The sequence below is a fragment of the Staurois parvus genome, unplaced genomic scaffold (genome assembly GCF_062004578.1).
Source record: "Staurois parvus isolate SC_StPar_1 unplaced genomic scaffold, SC_StPar_1.0 ptg000200l, whole genome shotgun sequence".
NCBI classification, from domain to species: domain Eukaryota; kingdom Metazoa; phylum Chordata; class Amphibia; order Anura; family Ranidae; genus Staurois; species Staurois parvus.
Window position 1 is genome coordinate 3,730,586 of NW_028317996.1, and position 16,676 is coordinate 3,747,261.

Sequence of the window (16,676 nt, forward strand, 5' to 3'; positions counted from 1 at the left end):
TACAATTAAAGCAAATGTGGAGTACAGTTAGCTGGAGTGGCACCACATCCAAATACATATATGAAAACCAAAAAAGAAGAAAGAAAGGACTTTAAAGTGCCACACATAACTCCCAAAAGATTGAGTACTCAACTTAAATAAAAGCAGTAAACTGATTTAATACTTGTTAAGTGTACATCAATAAAAACAATCCATTCAATACAGTAACAGGTTAGTTGTGTAAATATCTCTGAGATAGCGCTTGTCCTGCTAGGCCTTATTACCAAAAACTGTGTTCATACAAATACATATTATTATATGGTAGACAAGTTGGGCCAGAATGCAGGAGGATAATCACATGCCTCAACTCGTTGCGCCATTTATTGGCTTCATCAAGAGACCCTAATGTGCCAAGGGTTAAATCACAGGTAATTTACATATGTACATTAGTGTACATATACAACACTAACATATAACAGTCAAGTACTTACAAATGCATAACCATAACTTTGTTTGTATAGCACTGCATCCAAACAGGAAATAACCCAAAACAAAAAGGCAGCACACAAGACAATGGAAGAATACAATCACATAATATAGGACAAAAACAATGAACTATGATATGGACAGCCACAAACTATCACAACAATCAACACAACATACACAAATCAACACCAACATTTCATCTCCACACCAAACATATACCACCCTAACAACCATCCAAACTACCCCAAACATCCCACAGCCAAATACAGATGAAGAACAAAGGTCTTGACACAAATATCCAACAAGCCTCCCCAAAACTGAAAATAAAAACCCCTAGTGTGCCAATCTCCATCCAAGAACCAGCTCAGAGGCGCCCATCTGAATACACATGCCACATTCATGCTCTTGATAAATAATGATGAAAATCAAAATCAATTGAATGTAAATAACATACAGTACATGGAACAGCCAAAGGGGAAATTTGCTAAACATGGATTAGGACAAAAACATGGAAAGGTGAAAAGAGACAACTTGATATAACATAAATAGCATAATCTTCTATTTTATAGGAATGGTTTACAGCTGATGTGTTCATTAAACCCAGGAGTTTTAGTCGCACTAAGTGTAATGATCCATTTTGTTTCCAATCTCAGTAACTGGGGATCAATATCCCCCCACATTCAGATGCAGGCACTTGCTCCAATTATGGTTATACAGTACAATTACAGACTTCAAAGAGTATATTGTTTTGAGTCGTACAGCCTGTTTCTGCTTGACTTGCAGTGACAGAATTTTCACATGGCATTACCAGGAAGCAGAGCCTGCATATGCAATGAGTAACTGGTGGTTGCACCCATGCACATTTATAGTATTTGTATAATCTATAAATAGCTACAAGAACAAGGAAAGCTTAATCCATGCTGATGAGATTATGCACATTACAGCGTTAACTTGCAGTATGATACAGGGTAACAGTAGGGTTTCAGCAGTTTTATACTGCATAATAATATGGTAGTGGGATCAGCACAGTTCCTAAAGAGGTCCAGTTCAGAATTCAAATATCTTCAAGATTTCTGTCCTATACATTCTTGAACCTCTAAGCCCCCATTCCAATTACTGCAATGTGACATCAGGCATTGTATGCATTATCATGCTTCACATGGAGAGCTGTCCAATCATTTCAATGAGCTACCCTACATGTAACAAACATCATACATAATCCCATACACTTTTTGAGTTTTGCACATTTTAAACTTTGCTCTCTGCCACATTTGTCATGTGTTTTCTTGCACATCTAAAACCGCAGTTCTTACTCGGTGTGTTTGGGGTGCCATTAGCAATAAATGGCGTCACTGCTGGGCACTGACTGGCAGCACTGCTGGGCAGCACTGATGGGTTACACTGCTGGGCGGCAATGATGGGCATTGGTGGTGACACTGCTGGGCACAGGTGGGTGGCATTGCTGGGCACTGCTGGGCAGAACTGGTGGGTGACACTGCTGGACACTAATCATCAGGGCACTGATCATCAGTGCCCTAATGATCGGTGCCGATCCCTCCTCTGACAATTGCCGGTTATTGGTAGTACTTTCCTCACGCTGTGACAGTGTGAGGAAAGTACAGCCGATAACCAGCAACTGCATTTACCGTTGATCTTCTGTGTCATTGGACATGGCTGATCATGTGGTAAAAGGCTGCTGTGATTGGCCTTTTACCACATCACGTGATCAGCTGTGTCCATAGGACACAGTGACCATGGAGATCGCAGGGTGCGCGCCCCTGGGGGCGCCGGGGAGGGAGCATTCTGGGAGGATATCATTTGACGCCCTCCCAGAACTGGCCGGCCGCAGTGAAGCCGTCAATCAGCTATCTGCGGTCAGCAAGTGGTTTTAAGATTGATTTGTTTGAAGATAATTCTGAGAAATGGCTGGGTTTTTGAAGTTTTGTTTATTTATTGCAGAGCATGGTACAGTACCTGTACATAGTTTATAAATAGCATGAATAAATGCACCACCAAGGGAGCATTGCACTAGCTAACAACCCGCAGCTCACAATAATTTCAATAATACACTGTCAGAGAGTAAACAGAATGGTGATATTGATTTAGGCTAGGTTCACATCTTTGAATGTTGCGATTGATGCATTTTTCCAGTGCGTTTTGTGGTGCGTTTTTGAACCCACATTTTTGATGTGTTTTGCATTTCTTTTGCCAATAGGAAAGTTTTGACTGATGCCACTTAGATGTGTCTTTGGTGTGACTGTAAATGGGTGCAACTTGGATGCGAGTTTGGATGGGTGTGACTTGGATGCGACTTGCTGAATGTAAAAAAAAAGAACGCTGGTAAAAAAATAAAAAAACTACGTGGGGATCCCTCCCTAATCTGTACCAGGCCCTTTGGGTCTAGTACGGAATTTGAGGGAAACCCCATGCCAAATATTTTTTTAAAAATCCCCTTCAAAATCCATACCATACACTTATCTGAATACTGGCCAACCAAACCCAGACAAAAAAAAAATTTAAAAAGTGCAAAATGCATCAAAAAGCAACACTTGCATTTTTGGTGTGGTTCCATTAAAGTCTATTGCACAAAAAACACAATCTGCTGTGGGAAAAGAGTCCCTAATCCTTTAAAAAAAAAACACAGTGGCTCAAAACGCACCGATGTGAACTAGATCTATAGGAAATCATGTTAAATGGAGTGTAGTGCATTTTTGCAAAGTGGAAAACGCACTGAAAAATGTGTGAAACTAAGCTAAGAGAGTAGGAGCTATACTTGTAATAGAACAAACATGGATGTGGGATAGATGAGAAAAATCCAAGAGTTGAAGATAAAGCCTAAACATAGCTGATTCCCAGAAGCTAACAATCTGATTATACTAAAGGGTATTGCACTGTAAGACCAGGGAGTAGTTTCAGATGAAACTCCAGAGGTAGGAGGAGGAGAGGAGAAGGGGGAGTTAGAGGAAGGGGGACCAAGAAAGAGGCAGACACTGGGAGAGGTAAGCAGGGGAATCAGATTGCTGTCCCTGGGAGAAAAAGAACAGGGCTTAGCAGGCTACTCAGGTTGGGTATGTGCATTCAGATAGGTGTCAGTGTAGACAATATTACCAGGGCATCCAAGTGGACCTGAAGGCCTCTTCAGTTTTATGGAGAGTAGCGCTAAGGTTTTCCATGTGCCTGATCTTGTTGACCTTTGTGCACAAAAGAGATTTATTGGGTAGGCACATTTGTTTCCACCATAGCGGAATACAAGCCTTCACCATGTTCAAAAGATGAATGGTCAAAGAAGATTTGTATTTCTTAATCTGTCTCTCTGAAGGATGCAACAGGCAAACAGTAGGGTTATCACTCACATCTACTGAAGTGAGCAGTTTGATGATGCCCATCACATCCTGCCAAAAAGGTTCTACTTTCGGCCAGTGCCAGAATAAATCTCTGAAATGTAAGCAGTTTAGAGCAGAGCTCCACCCAAAAGGGGAAGTTCCACTTTAAGGCTTTGTCGCCCACTCCCACTCTCTGGCTGTGTCCATGCTGGCGGCCCCTTGTAGCTGCAACCGCTAAGTATGCACTAAATAGTGACATGACTAATCACAGACTGAGGATTCTTCCGGCCACAGCAGGATGCCCTGGGACGAGAGACAAGGTGGAGACTGAAAGGTGGAATCATTGCTCCAAGTGCTGGATAGGATGTACTGAAGATTTGACATGCTAGTGAGTCATGAGAAACTTTATACGAAAAGGATAAGTGCCATGGGCATTTGGAACGTTTGAATACAGGCGTTACTATGGCTTTGTTCTCCCCACTCAGATGTATGCCGCCAGTCTACTCCATGTCATCTGCTTTCTAACCTGCTCCTCATTTGTTTCCGACCATTGTTTCAATACAAAAGCCTATACACGGTGCAATGCTGGGGACTATCCGTAGTGGTGCAGTAATGATCTGCCTTTGAATGAGTACTTATATGCGTTATGAGGCAATGAATCTTTTTAGATCCGGTCTCCTTTTGGACATATGAGATGACAATTATATAAATTTTCTGGCACTGGAGCGTTCCCTGTGGTACAATTTTGTGGTATTGAAAGCAAGTTGTGCTGATTCAGATACTCAGTATTACGTGATATGCATGTGGGTATGACTGTAGCGTGTGACAGCCCAGGCTCAAATGGGGTAATATTGAGTTGACAATGTTGTGAGCCCCTATTTTAAAAGTGGTTTGGGAAAATTCAGTTACTGTATATTTGCCTTTTGATAGTGATTAATTTTTTTATATATGATATGTATTTAATAAAGTTTTTTAATTTTTTTTCACAATATGCTGCAGTTGGTTTCCTTGTGAGGCTGCTTTCTATAAGTTAATACCTCTTTGGCACTACGTATATACATTTTTGGATGACAACTACACTAACCTACAGTTGTGTCCAAAATTATTCAACCCCCAATGCTGTAAAGGGGTTTAGGGACTATAGTGTACATTTGGAATTGTATTCAGAATCAAATCCTACAAGGACGTTGTAACTACCCAAATGCAACTAAAATGACATCAATTGTTTATGTAATACAGTAGTAAATGGTTCTTATGTGGTTTCTTCATTGCCACAATTATTCAACCCCTTAAAGACTACCACTCTGAAGAACAGAGGTTCATACAGGTGCTTTCCATCAGGTATTGAAAACACCTGTGGATGTCACCGAGCAGCAATCAAGCATAATAAGCACCAATTAGGCAGCTTTAAAATGACTGTGATACTCAGCTCCTTCTAGACATTTACTGGTGTGGTTACAAACATGGTGAAGGCAAGAGAATGGTCCAGGAAGACAAGAGAAGAGGTGATTTCTCTTCACAGGAAGGGCAATGGCTATAAGAAGATTGCAAAGATGTTAAACATACCAAGAGACACCTTAGGAAGCATCATTCGCAAATTCAAGGCAAAGGGCACTGTTGAAACGCTACCTGGTCGTGGCAGAAAGAAGATGCTGACTTCGACTGCTGTGCGCTACCTGAAGCGTAGAGTGGAGAGAAGTCCCCGTGTGACTGCTGAGGAACTGAGAAAAGATTTGTCAGATGTGGGTACAGAAGTTTCAGCCCAGACAATAAGACGCACACTGCGTAATGAAGGCCTCCGTGCCAGAACTCCCAGGCGTACCCCCTTGCTGTCTCCAAAGAATAAGAAGAGTCGACTGCAGTATGCCAAAAGCCATGTGGACAAACCACAAAAGTTGTGGGATAGTGTTCTGTGGACTGATGAAACAAAATTAGAACTGTTTGGGCCCATGGATCAACGCTATGTTTGGAGGAGGAAGAACAAGGCCTATGATGAAAAGAACACCTTGCCTACTGTGAAGCATGGTGGAGGGTCAATCATGCTTTGGGGCTGTTTTGCTTCTGCAGGTACAGGGAAGCTTCAGCGTGTGCAAGGTACCATGAATTCTCTTCAGTACCAGGAGATATTGGATGGAAACGTGATGCAGTCCGTCACACACCTGAGGCTTGGGAGACGTTGGACCTTTCAACAGGACAATGATCCCAAGCATACCTCCAAGTCCACTAGAGCATGGTTGCAGAGGAAAGGCTGGAACATTTTGGAGTGGCCATCGCAGTCACCAGACTTAAATCCGATTGAGAACCTCTGGTGGGACTTAAAGAAAGCAGTTGCAGTGCGCAAGCCTAAGAATGTGACTGAACTGGAGGCCTTTGCCCATGAAGAATGGGCGAAGATACCCGTAGATCGCTGCAAGACACTTGTGTCAAGCTATGCTTCACGTTTAAAAGCTGTTATAACTGTAAAAGGATGCTGTACTAAGTACTAAGATTGAATGTCACTTGGGGGTTGAATAAAACTGATAATGCTGTGAGCACAGAAAAGACATTTGTGGTTATTTCATTATAACTGTTATGTTATATTTGTCTGACCTACAAGTGCCTCTTTAATGTAAATGTAAGCAAGATGACTGAATGATCAAAAGCAATGTCAAACTGGCCAAAACACTCAATTTCAGTGGGGGTTGAATAATTTTGGACACAACTGTAGCAGACATATTAAAGTAGAACTACAGTATAAGCAAACTTTTTTTTTTTCATTTTGGATAGCGTAATGGAGGGTTATAGCCCCTGACAGATTTTTTTCCCGCCATCTCTGTCCCATTTTTGGAGATTTCCCTTCACTTTCTGCCCCATAGCCAAACAGGAAGTGAGAGGAAATCCCTGCAAATTAAGGGAATCCCTTTGGGACCCCCAGGTCACCACAACTAGTGTCTCCATTGGAAGATTTCCCTCTATCATTTTTTTGGGGACAACACAAAATTGGGGATTTAGTTTCACTTTCAATGACAATGGTAAACAGGACAAATTGAGTGGTTGCATCTTCTTAACAAGGGCACAGGCAGCAATAAAACCTGACAAGTGTTAAAACCCCTTTCCACTCTATCCAAAACTAAAAAGAAAATTGCCTTTAGTTACACTTTAAGTTATTTAAGTGGGTAGATTGTTATGCAGCTATTTTTTCATCTGTTTATGTTTTTACTTTTTGTACTCTGATGAAACATGCTACTTTAGATTCATTGCAAGTTTGTTGTTTTAAAAAACACTAGGTGTACCTTTGACGACTGCTATCACTAATGGAAGCAATAACTCACTGGAAGTATTCGGTATTTCATATTTAGCTTCACCTTCAGAATCACTTGGATTACCAGGTATGAACAGCACTTGCAGCTATTAAATAGTCACTTATTTGGGGAAAAAATACTGATAAAACATATTTTTATTTTTCCTAGGAGTTCACACGTTCCATTCCAGTGCTCTTCCAGATATTTCAGCAATTTTTTCCCAGCAAGCTCTCGGGGTTCCAGTATTTCCTTTATCAAATGTGATTATTTGCACAGGCAAGTACAAAATGTTGACCTTGAGATAAAGATTATAAACATAGACTACTGCCAGGATTGGTATTAAAGCCTTGAAAAACACAGAAAGCACTCTGCCTACTCAGAAAGATTTTCTTCCTGGTGTTGTCACAGTGCATCAGCACACCAAATTCTATTCTGTTAGTAATGTGGGAATCCTGGAACATGTCTGCTTGTGTGGTATACCCAACTGTTCACATTCATTAATCACATTCATTAATCCTGATGAAAAAAAAGGAGCATTACCGTTTTTGACTGCCACCAATGAGATATCAATTTGCCTTTGACGTTTGCACATTGGGGTGAAAGGATATTATATGGGCTTCAGGAATTACACTGCTACTGCCTATTTACTAGTTTTGAAAAAGTAGTCTGTGTTTGCTGTGGATTGATTAGTGTTCAGATAAGGGTAGATTGTATTTTTTCATTTTAGCACAACTCCAGTGTGTTTGGATGGTTTAGTAGCAAACAACGTAATAAAAAAGGCAGTTGAAAAGCTAGGCATTCTTTCAACGGGGGTCAGTAGAGCAGTGGATGGTGTCAGTCAGTAGAGTAGTTGACAGTGTCAGTAGGGCAGTGGCTGGTGTCAGTAGAGTAGTGGCTGGTGTCAGTAGGGCAGTGGCTGGTGTCAGTAGGGCAGTGGCTGGTGTCAGTAATGCAGTTGACAGTGGCAGTGGGGATGTATGATCTATAGGAATTGCCTGGGATTTAGACACCATCTAGGAACACATAGATCAGATTCCCACAGAGCTGGAGCTGGTCATCTTCACCTTCCTTCAATGCCCTGCACCCCCCCCCCCCACTAATCTTCCTAGGACCAAGCTTGGGGTCTGGATCACTTCAAGATTGTTACCCCCGGGTACTATTGGAGCTGACTTTGGCTCGGTTTCTGGCCAGATCTTTTCAAAAAGCAGCAAGGTGGCCAACGCTGCAGGCTGAATCCCTGGCTGGGTCCAGATGCCAGCTCTGCTCAGCAGCAGTGTGGCAGGGCAGGCTCACTGTCACTCATACCAAGCAGATGGTGTGTGAGTTCACTCCCTGTGTGAATACAGCTCGGGTGAGTCTATGACAATCCAGCACAATCTTCAAAAATCCCAGCTAATGACAGCTGCAGTCATCCAGCTGACTCTCTTAATTTGGCTCCCGGGGCGGCGCCCCTCTCAAGTTGGTGCCCAGGACACATGCTTCCCCCTTAGTTTCAGCCCTGGAAACAGGAGTCAATCAGCAAAATACAACAGTAAACTCAGATTTTTGTGCAAAGTAGATCATAATTTACATGAACCTTGCAATGTTTTACTAAAGTGTATATACAGGCAAAACTTTTTTTAACTACTTGACCCCCAGGCCTTTTCTAATGCTTCACACATACATGTAAAAATCAGCATTTCTTGGCTTGAAAATTACTTAGGACCCCCTAACATTATATACATTTAAGCAGAGGCCCTGGAGAAAAAAATGGTTGTTGTGCATTCTGTACAGAAGGATTTTCAGAATTTGGGCCAGAATCTTCAACAGTTAGGGTGTACTTTCACATTTTCAGAGGTCTTACCTGTCTATAAGGGACAACAAGAGAAAAGTACTTTGTATAGCAGAGTTCAATGCTTGGTTAAAGAACTGGTGCAAATCTGAAGGTTTTGGTTATATTAGTCATGATGCTAGCTGATGGTCTGACATTGAGCTGTGCAAAAGTGATTGTCTACATCCCTCACACAAGGGCACTGAGCTTCTTAGAATAAAATTCATGAGTTTTTTGGAAATACATTTAAACTGAGAGCTGGGGGCAGAGATCTAATTGTTGAGGAGTATTCTGCCACCAGCAGGTAAAAAACAATGTGAGGGTTTGTGTTGCTGAGGACTGAGGTAATGGGGTAGTTACTAAAGTTTCTGGTGCTAAAAATAAAGCAGTAGATAGAAGTGTTTGTCATGTCATGTGCACTAATGCTCATAGTTTAGACAACAAGCTTTGTGAGCTGACAGCTCTGATGTCTAGGGAGTTGATCTTGTTGCAATTACAGAGACATAGTTCAAGGTTTCCAGTGACTGGGAAATAACTGTAGCAAAGTACACATTATACAGGAATGACAGAGTAGGGAAGAGGGGAGGTGGAATTGCCATATACAGTTGTGTTCGAAATAATAGCAGTGTGTTGAAAAAAGTGAATACAGCTCAAAATCCTTCTAATAGCTTTTATTTCCATACACACAAATGCATTGGGAACACTACAAATTATATTCCAAATCAAAACATGAAGAAAAATATATCAAATTTGTGTTGTTCCTCTAAAAAAATTGAAGAAATGTGAATATTAGACTGTTCAAAAAAATAGCAGTGTTTGCATTCTTCTTTACAAACTCAAACATTCACTATATAAACTGAAAAATGTGAAGATTTTGCTTTCCTTTGAATCACTTAATTAATATTTAGTTGTATAGCCACTGTTTCTGAGAACTGCTGTACATCTGTGTTGCATGGAGTCAACCAACTTCTGGCACCTGTGAACAGGTATTCCAGCCCAGGATGATTGGACTACATTCCACAGTTCTTCTCTATTTCATTGTTTTTGCTGCATTTTTGATGTCACCCCACAAGTTTTCTATTGGATTAAGATCCGGGGATTGGGCTGGCCACTCCATAACGTCAATCTTGTTGGTCTGGAACCAAAATGTTGCACGTTTACTGGTGTGTTTGGGGTCGTTGTCTTGTTAGAACACCCATTTCAAGGGCATTTCCTCTTCAGCATAAGGCAGCATGACCTCTTCAAGTATCCTGATGTATTCAAACTGATCCAAGATCCCTGGTATATGATAAATAGGCCCAACACCGTAGTATGAGAAACATCCCCATATCATGATGCTTGCGCAACCATGCTTCACTGTCTTCACAGTGTACTGTGGCTTGAATTCAGTGTTTGGGGGTCGTCTGACAAACTGTCTCCGGCCACTAGACCCAAAAAGAACAATCTTACTTTCATCAGTCCACAAAATGTTGCACCATTTCTCTTTAGGCCAGTCAATGTGCTCTTTGGCAAATTGTAACCTCTTCAGCACGTCTTTTTTTCAACAGTGGGACTTTGCGGGGGCTTTTTGCAGATAACTTGGCTTCACATAGGCGTCTTCTAATTGTAACAGTACTCACAGGAAACTTTAGACCTTCTTTGATCTTCCTGGAGCTGATTGTTGGCTGAGTCCTTGCCATTTTGGCTATTCTTCTATCCATTCGAATGGTAGTTTTTCACTTTCTTCCACGTCTTTCAGGTTTTGGTTGCCATTTTAAAGCATTTGTGATAATTTTAGCTGAGCAGCCTATCATTTTCTGCACTTCTTTATATGTTTTCCCCTCTCCAATCATCTTTTTAATCAAGGTACGCTGTTCTTCTGAACAATGTCTGGAACGACCCATTTTCCTCAGAATTTCAGAGAGAAATGCACTGTAACCAGCATGTACAACAATTGCTGCCTTCCTTCCTTAAATAAGGGCAATAATTGCCACCTGTTTTTCAATGATTGAATGACCTCAATAATAGAACATGCCCCTTTCAATTAGTAATTCAATTACACAGAATCAGCAGCATGCATGTCATGACTGTTGGGTCTGTTGGATTTCTATTACTCTACTACACCTGCTAGTAAATTATTTGCCATGTAGAAATATAATTTCTACCAAAAACAGTGATTGATCAGGTTAGTGATGTCTGACTGCTATTATTTTGAACACAACTGTATGTCAAAAATAGCATAACGCTAACATTAATTAAAAAAACAAATGACATACTTGAAGCCCTCTGGATTTGCCTTACAACCAGAGAGGGATCCTCCCTTAGAATTGGTGTAGTATACAGACTCCCAGGACAGACTGATAACTTGTTGATTGATAAGATAACTGAAATGGCAATTAAGGGAGATGTTTTAATTATGGATGACTTCAACATACCTGATATTAACTGGAATTCTCAAACTGCTATTACAAGCAAGAGCAGGAATGGAATGGAGGCAATAAATGGGGTTTCTCTGAAACAGTAAAAAGCCAAGGAGATCATATTCTAGATATACTGACAAATGGTGGTGAGTGAAAAATTAGGTTCTAGTAATCACCACTGTCTTTGGTTTGATATTAAAACAAGGCTGAAAATCATATACAAAACAAAAGTTTTAAAACTCAAAAGGACAAATTTAGCTGAAATGGGGTAATTTCTGAAAAATTAATTAACAGGTTTGAGTAATAGAACAGGAGTCAGTAATTAGTGGGTACTGTTAAAGTCTGCCATTCTGGAGGTAACTAGATTGTATGTCAGGCAAATTAGTAAGAATAAACAGAAGAAATAAAAAAAATATGGTTCACCAAAGTGGTAACTAGAATAGTAAAGGAGGAAAAATCATCATATCAGAGATTCAAGGAAACAGAATGTGTAGCTGAAAGAGAAGTGTATACAAATAGACAAAAGGAGACAAAACACGTTATAAGTTTTGCCAAAGCCCACAGGAAGATGAGGAAATGGCTAAATTTAATAAGAAAGGAAACAAAACCTTTTTTTTGGTATACCAGCGATGGAAGAAAAAAAATACAGTGGAAGCACTAAAATGAAAACTGGGCACAACATTTATGTTGAGGGAGACCTGGATGTAGCAACCCATTTAGGCAATTACTTCTGTTCAGCCTTTCCAGAAATAGATTGCACTAACAATAAGTTAGGAGATCATATTGTGATGGTTCATTTTCAGCATTTCTGGACAGAGGTAGCAAAGAAACTGGCTCAGTTAAAGCTTAATAAAGTAGTGGGCCCTGATGTTGATCATCCCAGATTTGTAGGAGAACTTCAAGGTATAGTTGTTGGACCATTATTGGATGGTAGGACTGGCAGACAGCTAATATTGTAACTATCCACAAGAAAGGTAGCAAAGTAGAAACAATTATAGGTCAGTGAATTTAACATTGGTTGTAGTCAAGTCAATGGAATCACTCCTGGAAAGAAGGATCATTGATCACTTAAAAACACACAACTTGCTGAACCCAAAGCAACATGGCTTTACTGAGGGCAGATCATGTCAGACTAATCTGATTGATTTTTCTTTCTACAGTGGGTATAGAAAAGAATCACCCCTTTAAAATAATCACATTTTGTTGCTTTGCAGCCTGAAATGAAGACAGACACAGTATTTGTTTTATCCAGCTGTATTTACTCAGCGCAACTTATAACATCCAAGTGAAAGATATGACAACAACATGTCAGAAAAAAATGTACAAAATTCAGAAACAGAACCACTGAGTTGGAAAAAGGATCACCCCTCCTAAAAAAAACTCAACCAGCTGTAGTTAATCACCTTCTCAATGGCACGCAGAGACATTTGACTTTCAACTGTGATTAGCTCAGCATGAAAAGAGCTTTCCTGGAGCATTTCAGTCCCTGATGGTGCAACTGACGCAAGCAATCAACTGTGGGTAGAATGGCATTGTCAATAGATCTCCAGGATAAAGTCGTGGGCAGGCACAGGTCAGGAGCTGGATAAAAAAAAATTTTCAAAGGCTTTATCAATGCCTAGATGCACAGTGAAGTCTATTATTAAGAAGTGTAAGTTATTTGGTACAACACAGACACTCCTTGGATCAGGGCGTCACTCCAAACTGAATTAACAAGCCAGGATGAAACTGGTCAGAGAAGCTACCAAGAGACTTACAGCAACCCTGAAGCAGTTGCAGGAATTTATGACAAAGAGTGGTCATTGTCTGCATGTGATAACAATATCACATATTCTCCAGAAAATTGGCTTGTATGGGAGGGTTGCAAGAAAAAAAGCCACTCCTCAAGAAAGGCCAAGATGCACCTTGAAGATTCTGAGGCCACATGAAAAAAGGTTTTATGGTCAAATTAAAGTAAAATTGAATTATTTGGCCTCAACACTAATCAATATGTCTTGTGGAAATCCAATACAGGTCACCATCCAAATAACAGCATTCTTACAGTAAAGCATGGAGGTGGTAATATCCTGTTATGGGAGTGTTTCTCTGCAGCAGGGACTGGAGCACTTGTCAAGATGGAAGGAAAAATGGATGAGGCAAAATACCGTCAAATTCTGGAGGAAAATCTGCTGCTCTTTGTCAGGCAGTTGTCAATGAGAAGAAGGTTTACCTTCCAACATAATATTGACCCAAAGCACACAGCACAAATGACCACACAGTGGTTGAAGGAGAAAAAGGTGAATGTTCTTGCATGGCCTAGTCAGAGCCCAGACTTAAACCTCATTGAAAATCCGTGGAATGACTTAGAGTGCAGTCCACAAACGGTCACCATCAAATTTAACTGAACTTGATCAGTTCTGCAAAGAAGAGTGGGCAAATATTGCAAAGTCTAGATGTGTAAAGTTAGTAGAGACATATCCCAAAAGGCTAAAGGCTAGAATTAAAGCAAAAGGTGGTTCAACAAAATACTGAAACAATGGGGCAATCATTTTTCCAACTCATTGATTCTGTTTTTGAATTTTTTTTTCTGAAATGTTGGTGTTATGTCTTTCACTTGGATGTTATAAGTCATTGGGTTAGTGCTATCTAATTCCTTAGTATAGTTAACTAACCTTTTTTTGTGTTGCTATTCTGCTTTTAATTCCCTCTAAAAAACAACCCTTTCTCTTACGGTAATTAATGGATACACAGCTCTTCCATATTCTTGATCATCGGGTTCAAGAGTAGGACACTAGGTAGCAAAAAATAACACAGCACTACCCATGGGCAGTCCTAGCTGGTAGTAAACCCCCTTTCTGCTATAGGCAAGTCAGTTTTTGCTGCCTAGTGTTAGGAGGTAGGACCTTGTCTCTGCTGGGACCTGTGGTTCCATAGCTTTTACTGTTTTGTTTTTACTATGGTCATAGGATTTTTTCTATGGAGATCTTCAATAAACAGCCAGGCTGGACAGTAGGCTGGATAATCTAGATCCAGTAGTCACCCCAGCCTGGACAGTGAGCATCCACAGATCTTTAGTTTTGTACTGGGTCAGCTGCAACAGTTCCCTTCTAGATCAGGGTGGCAGCCGAGTTAAACATCTCATACACATATGACTGGGTAGCTGACGTCTGTGTCACAGTGTTTCCCTGGCCGACACCCCCCAACCTTGTTGGGAGGTGGTTCTGTCTTTAGAGTGTTACCCACTACTTCTGTTGAACTGGTTAGTAGTTGTGCCCTCCCTTTTTCTCCGTTAACCACAAGCTGCAGGTACTCCCTGTTGAGGACAGTTCTGCAGGGTCCCCTCCTCTCCTCCAGAACTGGGTGGCCTGTCCCCTGTCCCCTCCTCTCCTTCACCTGGTAGAACCATCTCTCTTTTTGGTCTGTCCTGGTTTTCCCCTGGTGGGTGGCCATTTTGAAAGGGATTTTGCTTGTGGCCATTTTGATGGGGACTACACAACTGCCATCTTGGTATAGCCACATGGGGCAGCCATTTTCTACAGCCCTCTAATTACAAGGCCTATGTGTATTGGGGGCAGTTCTCCCATTGGCTCAGGACTTGATCGGCAAGTTCCTCCATGGGCCTTCTCTATTTGGTGCCAACACTGCTCACAGCACTGTGTACATGGTGACTTCAGTTTCCTTTTTGGTGGTAACTCTTGCTGGGATCCCTTTCCCTCTGAGGCAGCCTGTTAGGCGTGGTCTTTTTCCTTCTCCATGGTTGTTTTTGCCCAGAAATGCCTGGGTTGGGTACTGATATTTGGTTGGGAGTAAAGTATATTGAATTGCAGCTGTGGTTGCTATAGGTAATGGAGAATAATACTTTTGAGCAATCTTGTGTCTAGAGATGGGAATAGATTGGTGCAAGTTAATTGAGGCAGAGAATAATATATCTGACCAGACTTGGGGAAGGGTTGAAGAAAACTAAATCTACAATTCCCTTGTCTGACTAGAGAATATACCACATTAATACAATCCAGCAGAGCCTCTCATGAATATACTGAATAATGTTCAAATAAAGAGGGTTTACCATCTTCCAGAGACACAACGTGAGACACACAAGGTAGGTGAAAGATCGGTTACAAGACAAGGCAAATCTGAATCAGGGGCTGAACTTCAACAAATAAAACCCAACAAAGAGAATAAGCCAGACAAATGCATTCTATCAGCTAATCCTTTATCTGCTCCTTTAATATTTTCCAGCAATATTCCATTTCCTCTGTTGCTACCAACACATAGTAAGGCTAGGTTCAAAACTGTGTGGCTCTACGAGTCGTGGTTTGCATGGGCACGCCAGTACATTCATGTGAATGGGCTGCCATGCTTCCTGAAACACAGGGAAAAGGTCCCTGCAGCATTTTAGAAATTGCAGCCCACATGGGAACTGCAAGTGCAGTACTACAAGTATTCCCAATGTGGGAGCAATTGCAAGCATGAATGGCACCTACACACAGCTCCTGCTCTTTTTTGTGCAGGTGGTTGCTACTGTTCCCACAGCGGTAATCACCCGCACAGATGTCAACTTAGCCTAAGAGACGTCATCTGGATGCATCTTGAAATACCAAGGAAGTGAACACAATCAAAGTAAAAGATCCCCTGTACAGTCAATCTGGTTGTTACTGACTTCAGTGTCGTGTTAGTATCCTGTAGAGCGAATGTGACCAGATGCATGGACCTTCACAGAGAAAACCAAACCTAAAACTAAGTGAAAATAAATGTGATTTGTTAGGGAAACAGTACAGGTGGCAAGTAATAGAAACACTGCAATCTATACAAACATTCATTAATGTACAAAAACACAGAAAACTAAGCAGCTGAGCCAGGTGCTGGTCAGACAGCTGAGTGGATCTCAATATTAAAGTTGGGATCCCTGCGGAGCCTGAACCAGCTCTCGATGTCTGCTGACAGCCGCCTTTAGCCCACTGTCTGCTGAATCTGGATCACAGGAGAGCAGAACTAAGTGCACTCCTGTGACCCAGAAAATACATATTACTAAAAAAACTGTTGGCTTTTTTAATGCCTTTGTTAAGGAAGTAGGTCACATATCTTCCTTTTTTTTTGTTCCCCTGTATCCCTTGGGATCTTAGCCTGGTTCTCTCAGCTCTTTAGAGGCTGCCCTTTGAACATGTCAGGTATATTTCCTTGTCTGACCTTACTCACAAAGCAGTTGAAAGCCTTATCCTGAAAGGATCCCTTCTTAGTGATGCAAGAAAATGTTATTTTGAGGCCTAAGGCCTCTTTTCTCTCAGAGGTAGTGCTTTCCTCCTTAATCAGGATATTGTCCTTCCTTCCTAATGTCCTGCTCCAAAGCATCCTAGGGACATTTCTTTCCACTGCCTGGACATAGTGTGTGCATTGGAAATTTACCTCTCAGCTACTATCG

General features: G+C 41.1%; 1 protein-coding gene across 1 annotated transcript in view; it reads left to right on the forward strand.

Annotated features, from left to right (window-relative positions):
- CIITA (class II major histocompatibility complex transactivator) overlaps positions 1 to 16,676 on the forward strand; it is a 160,806-nt gene that overhangs the window by 67,115 nt on the left and 77,015 nt on the right. Inside the window, exons 7-8 of the mRNA XM_089678238.1 lie at positions 7,055 to 7,156; positions 7,238 to 7,345. Of these exons, the coding sequence (XP_089534364.1) occupies positions 7,055 to 7,156; positions 7,238 to 7,345 (210 nt within the window). The remainder of the gene's footprint in view (positions 1 to 7,054; positions 7,157 to 7,237; positions 7,346 to 16,676) is intronic.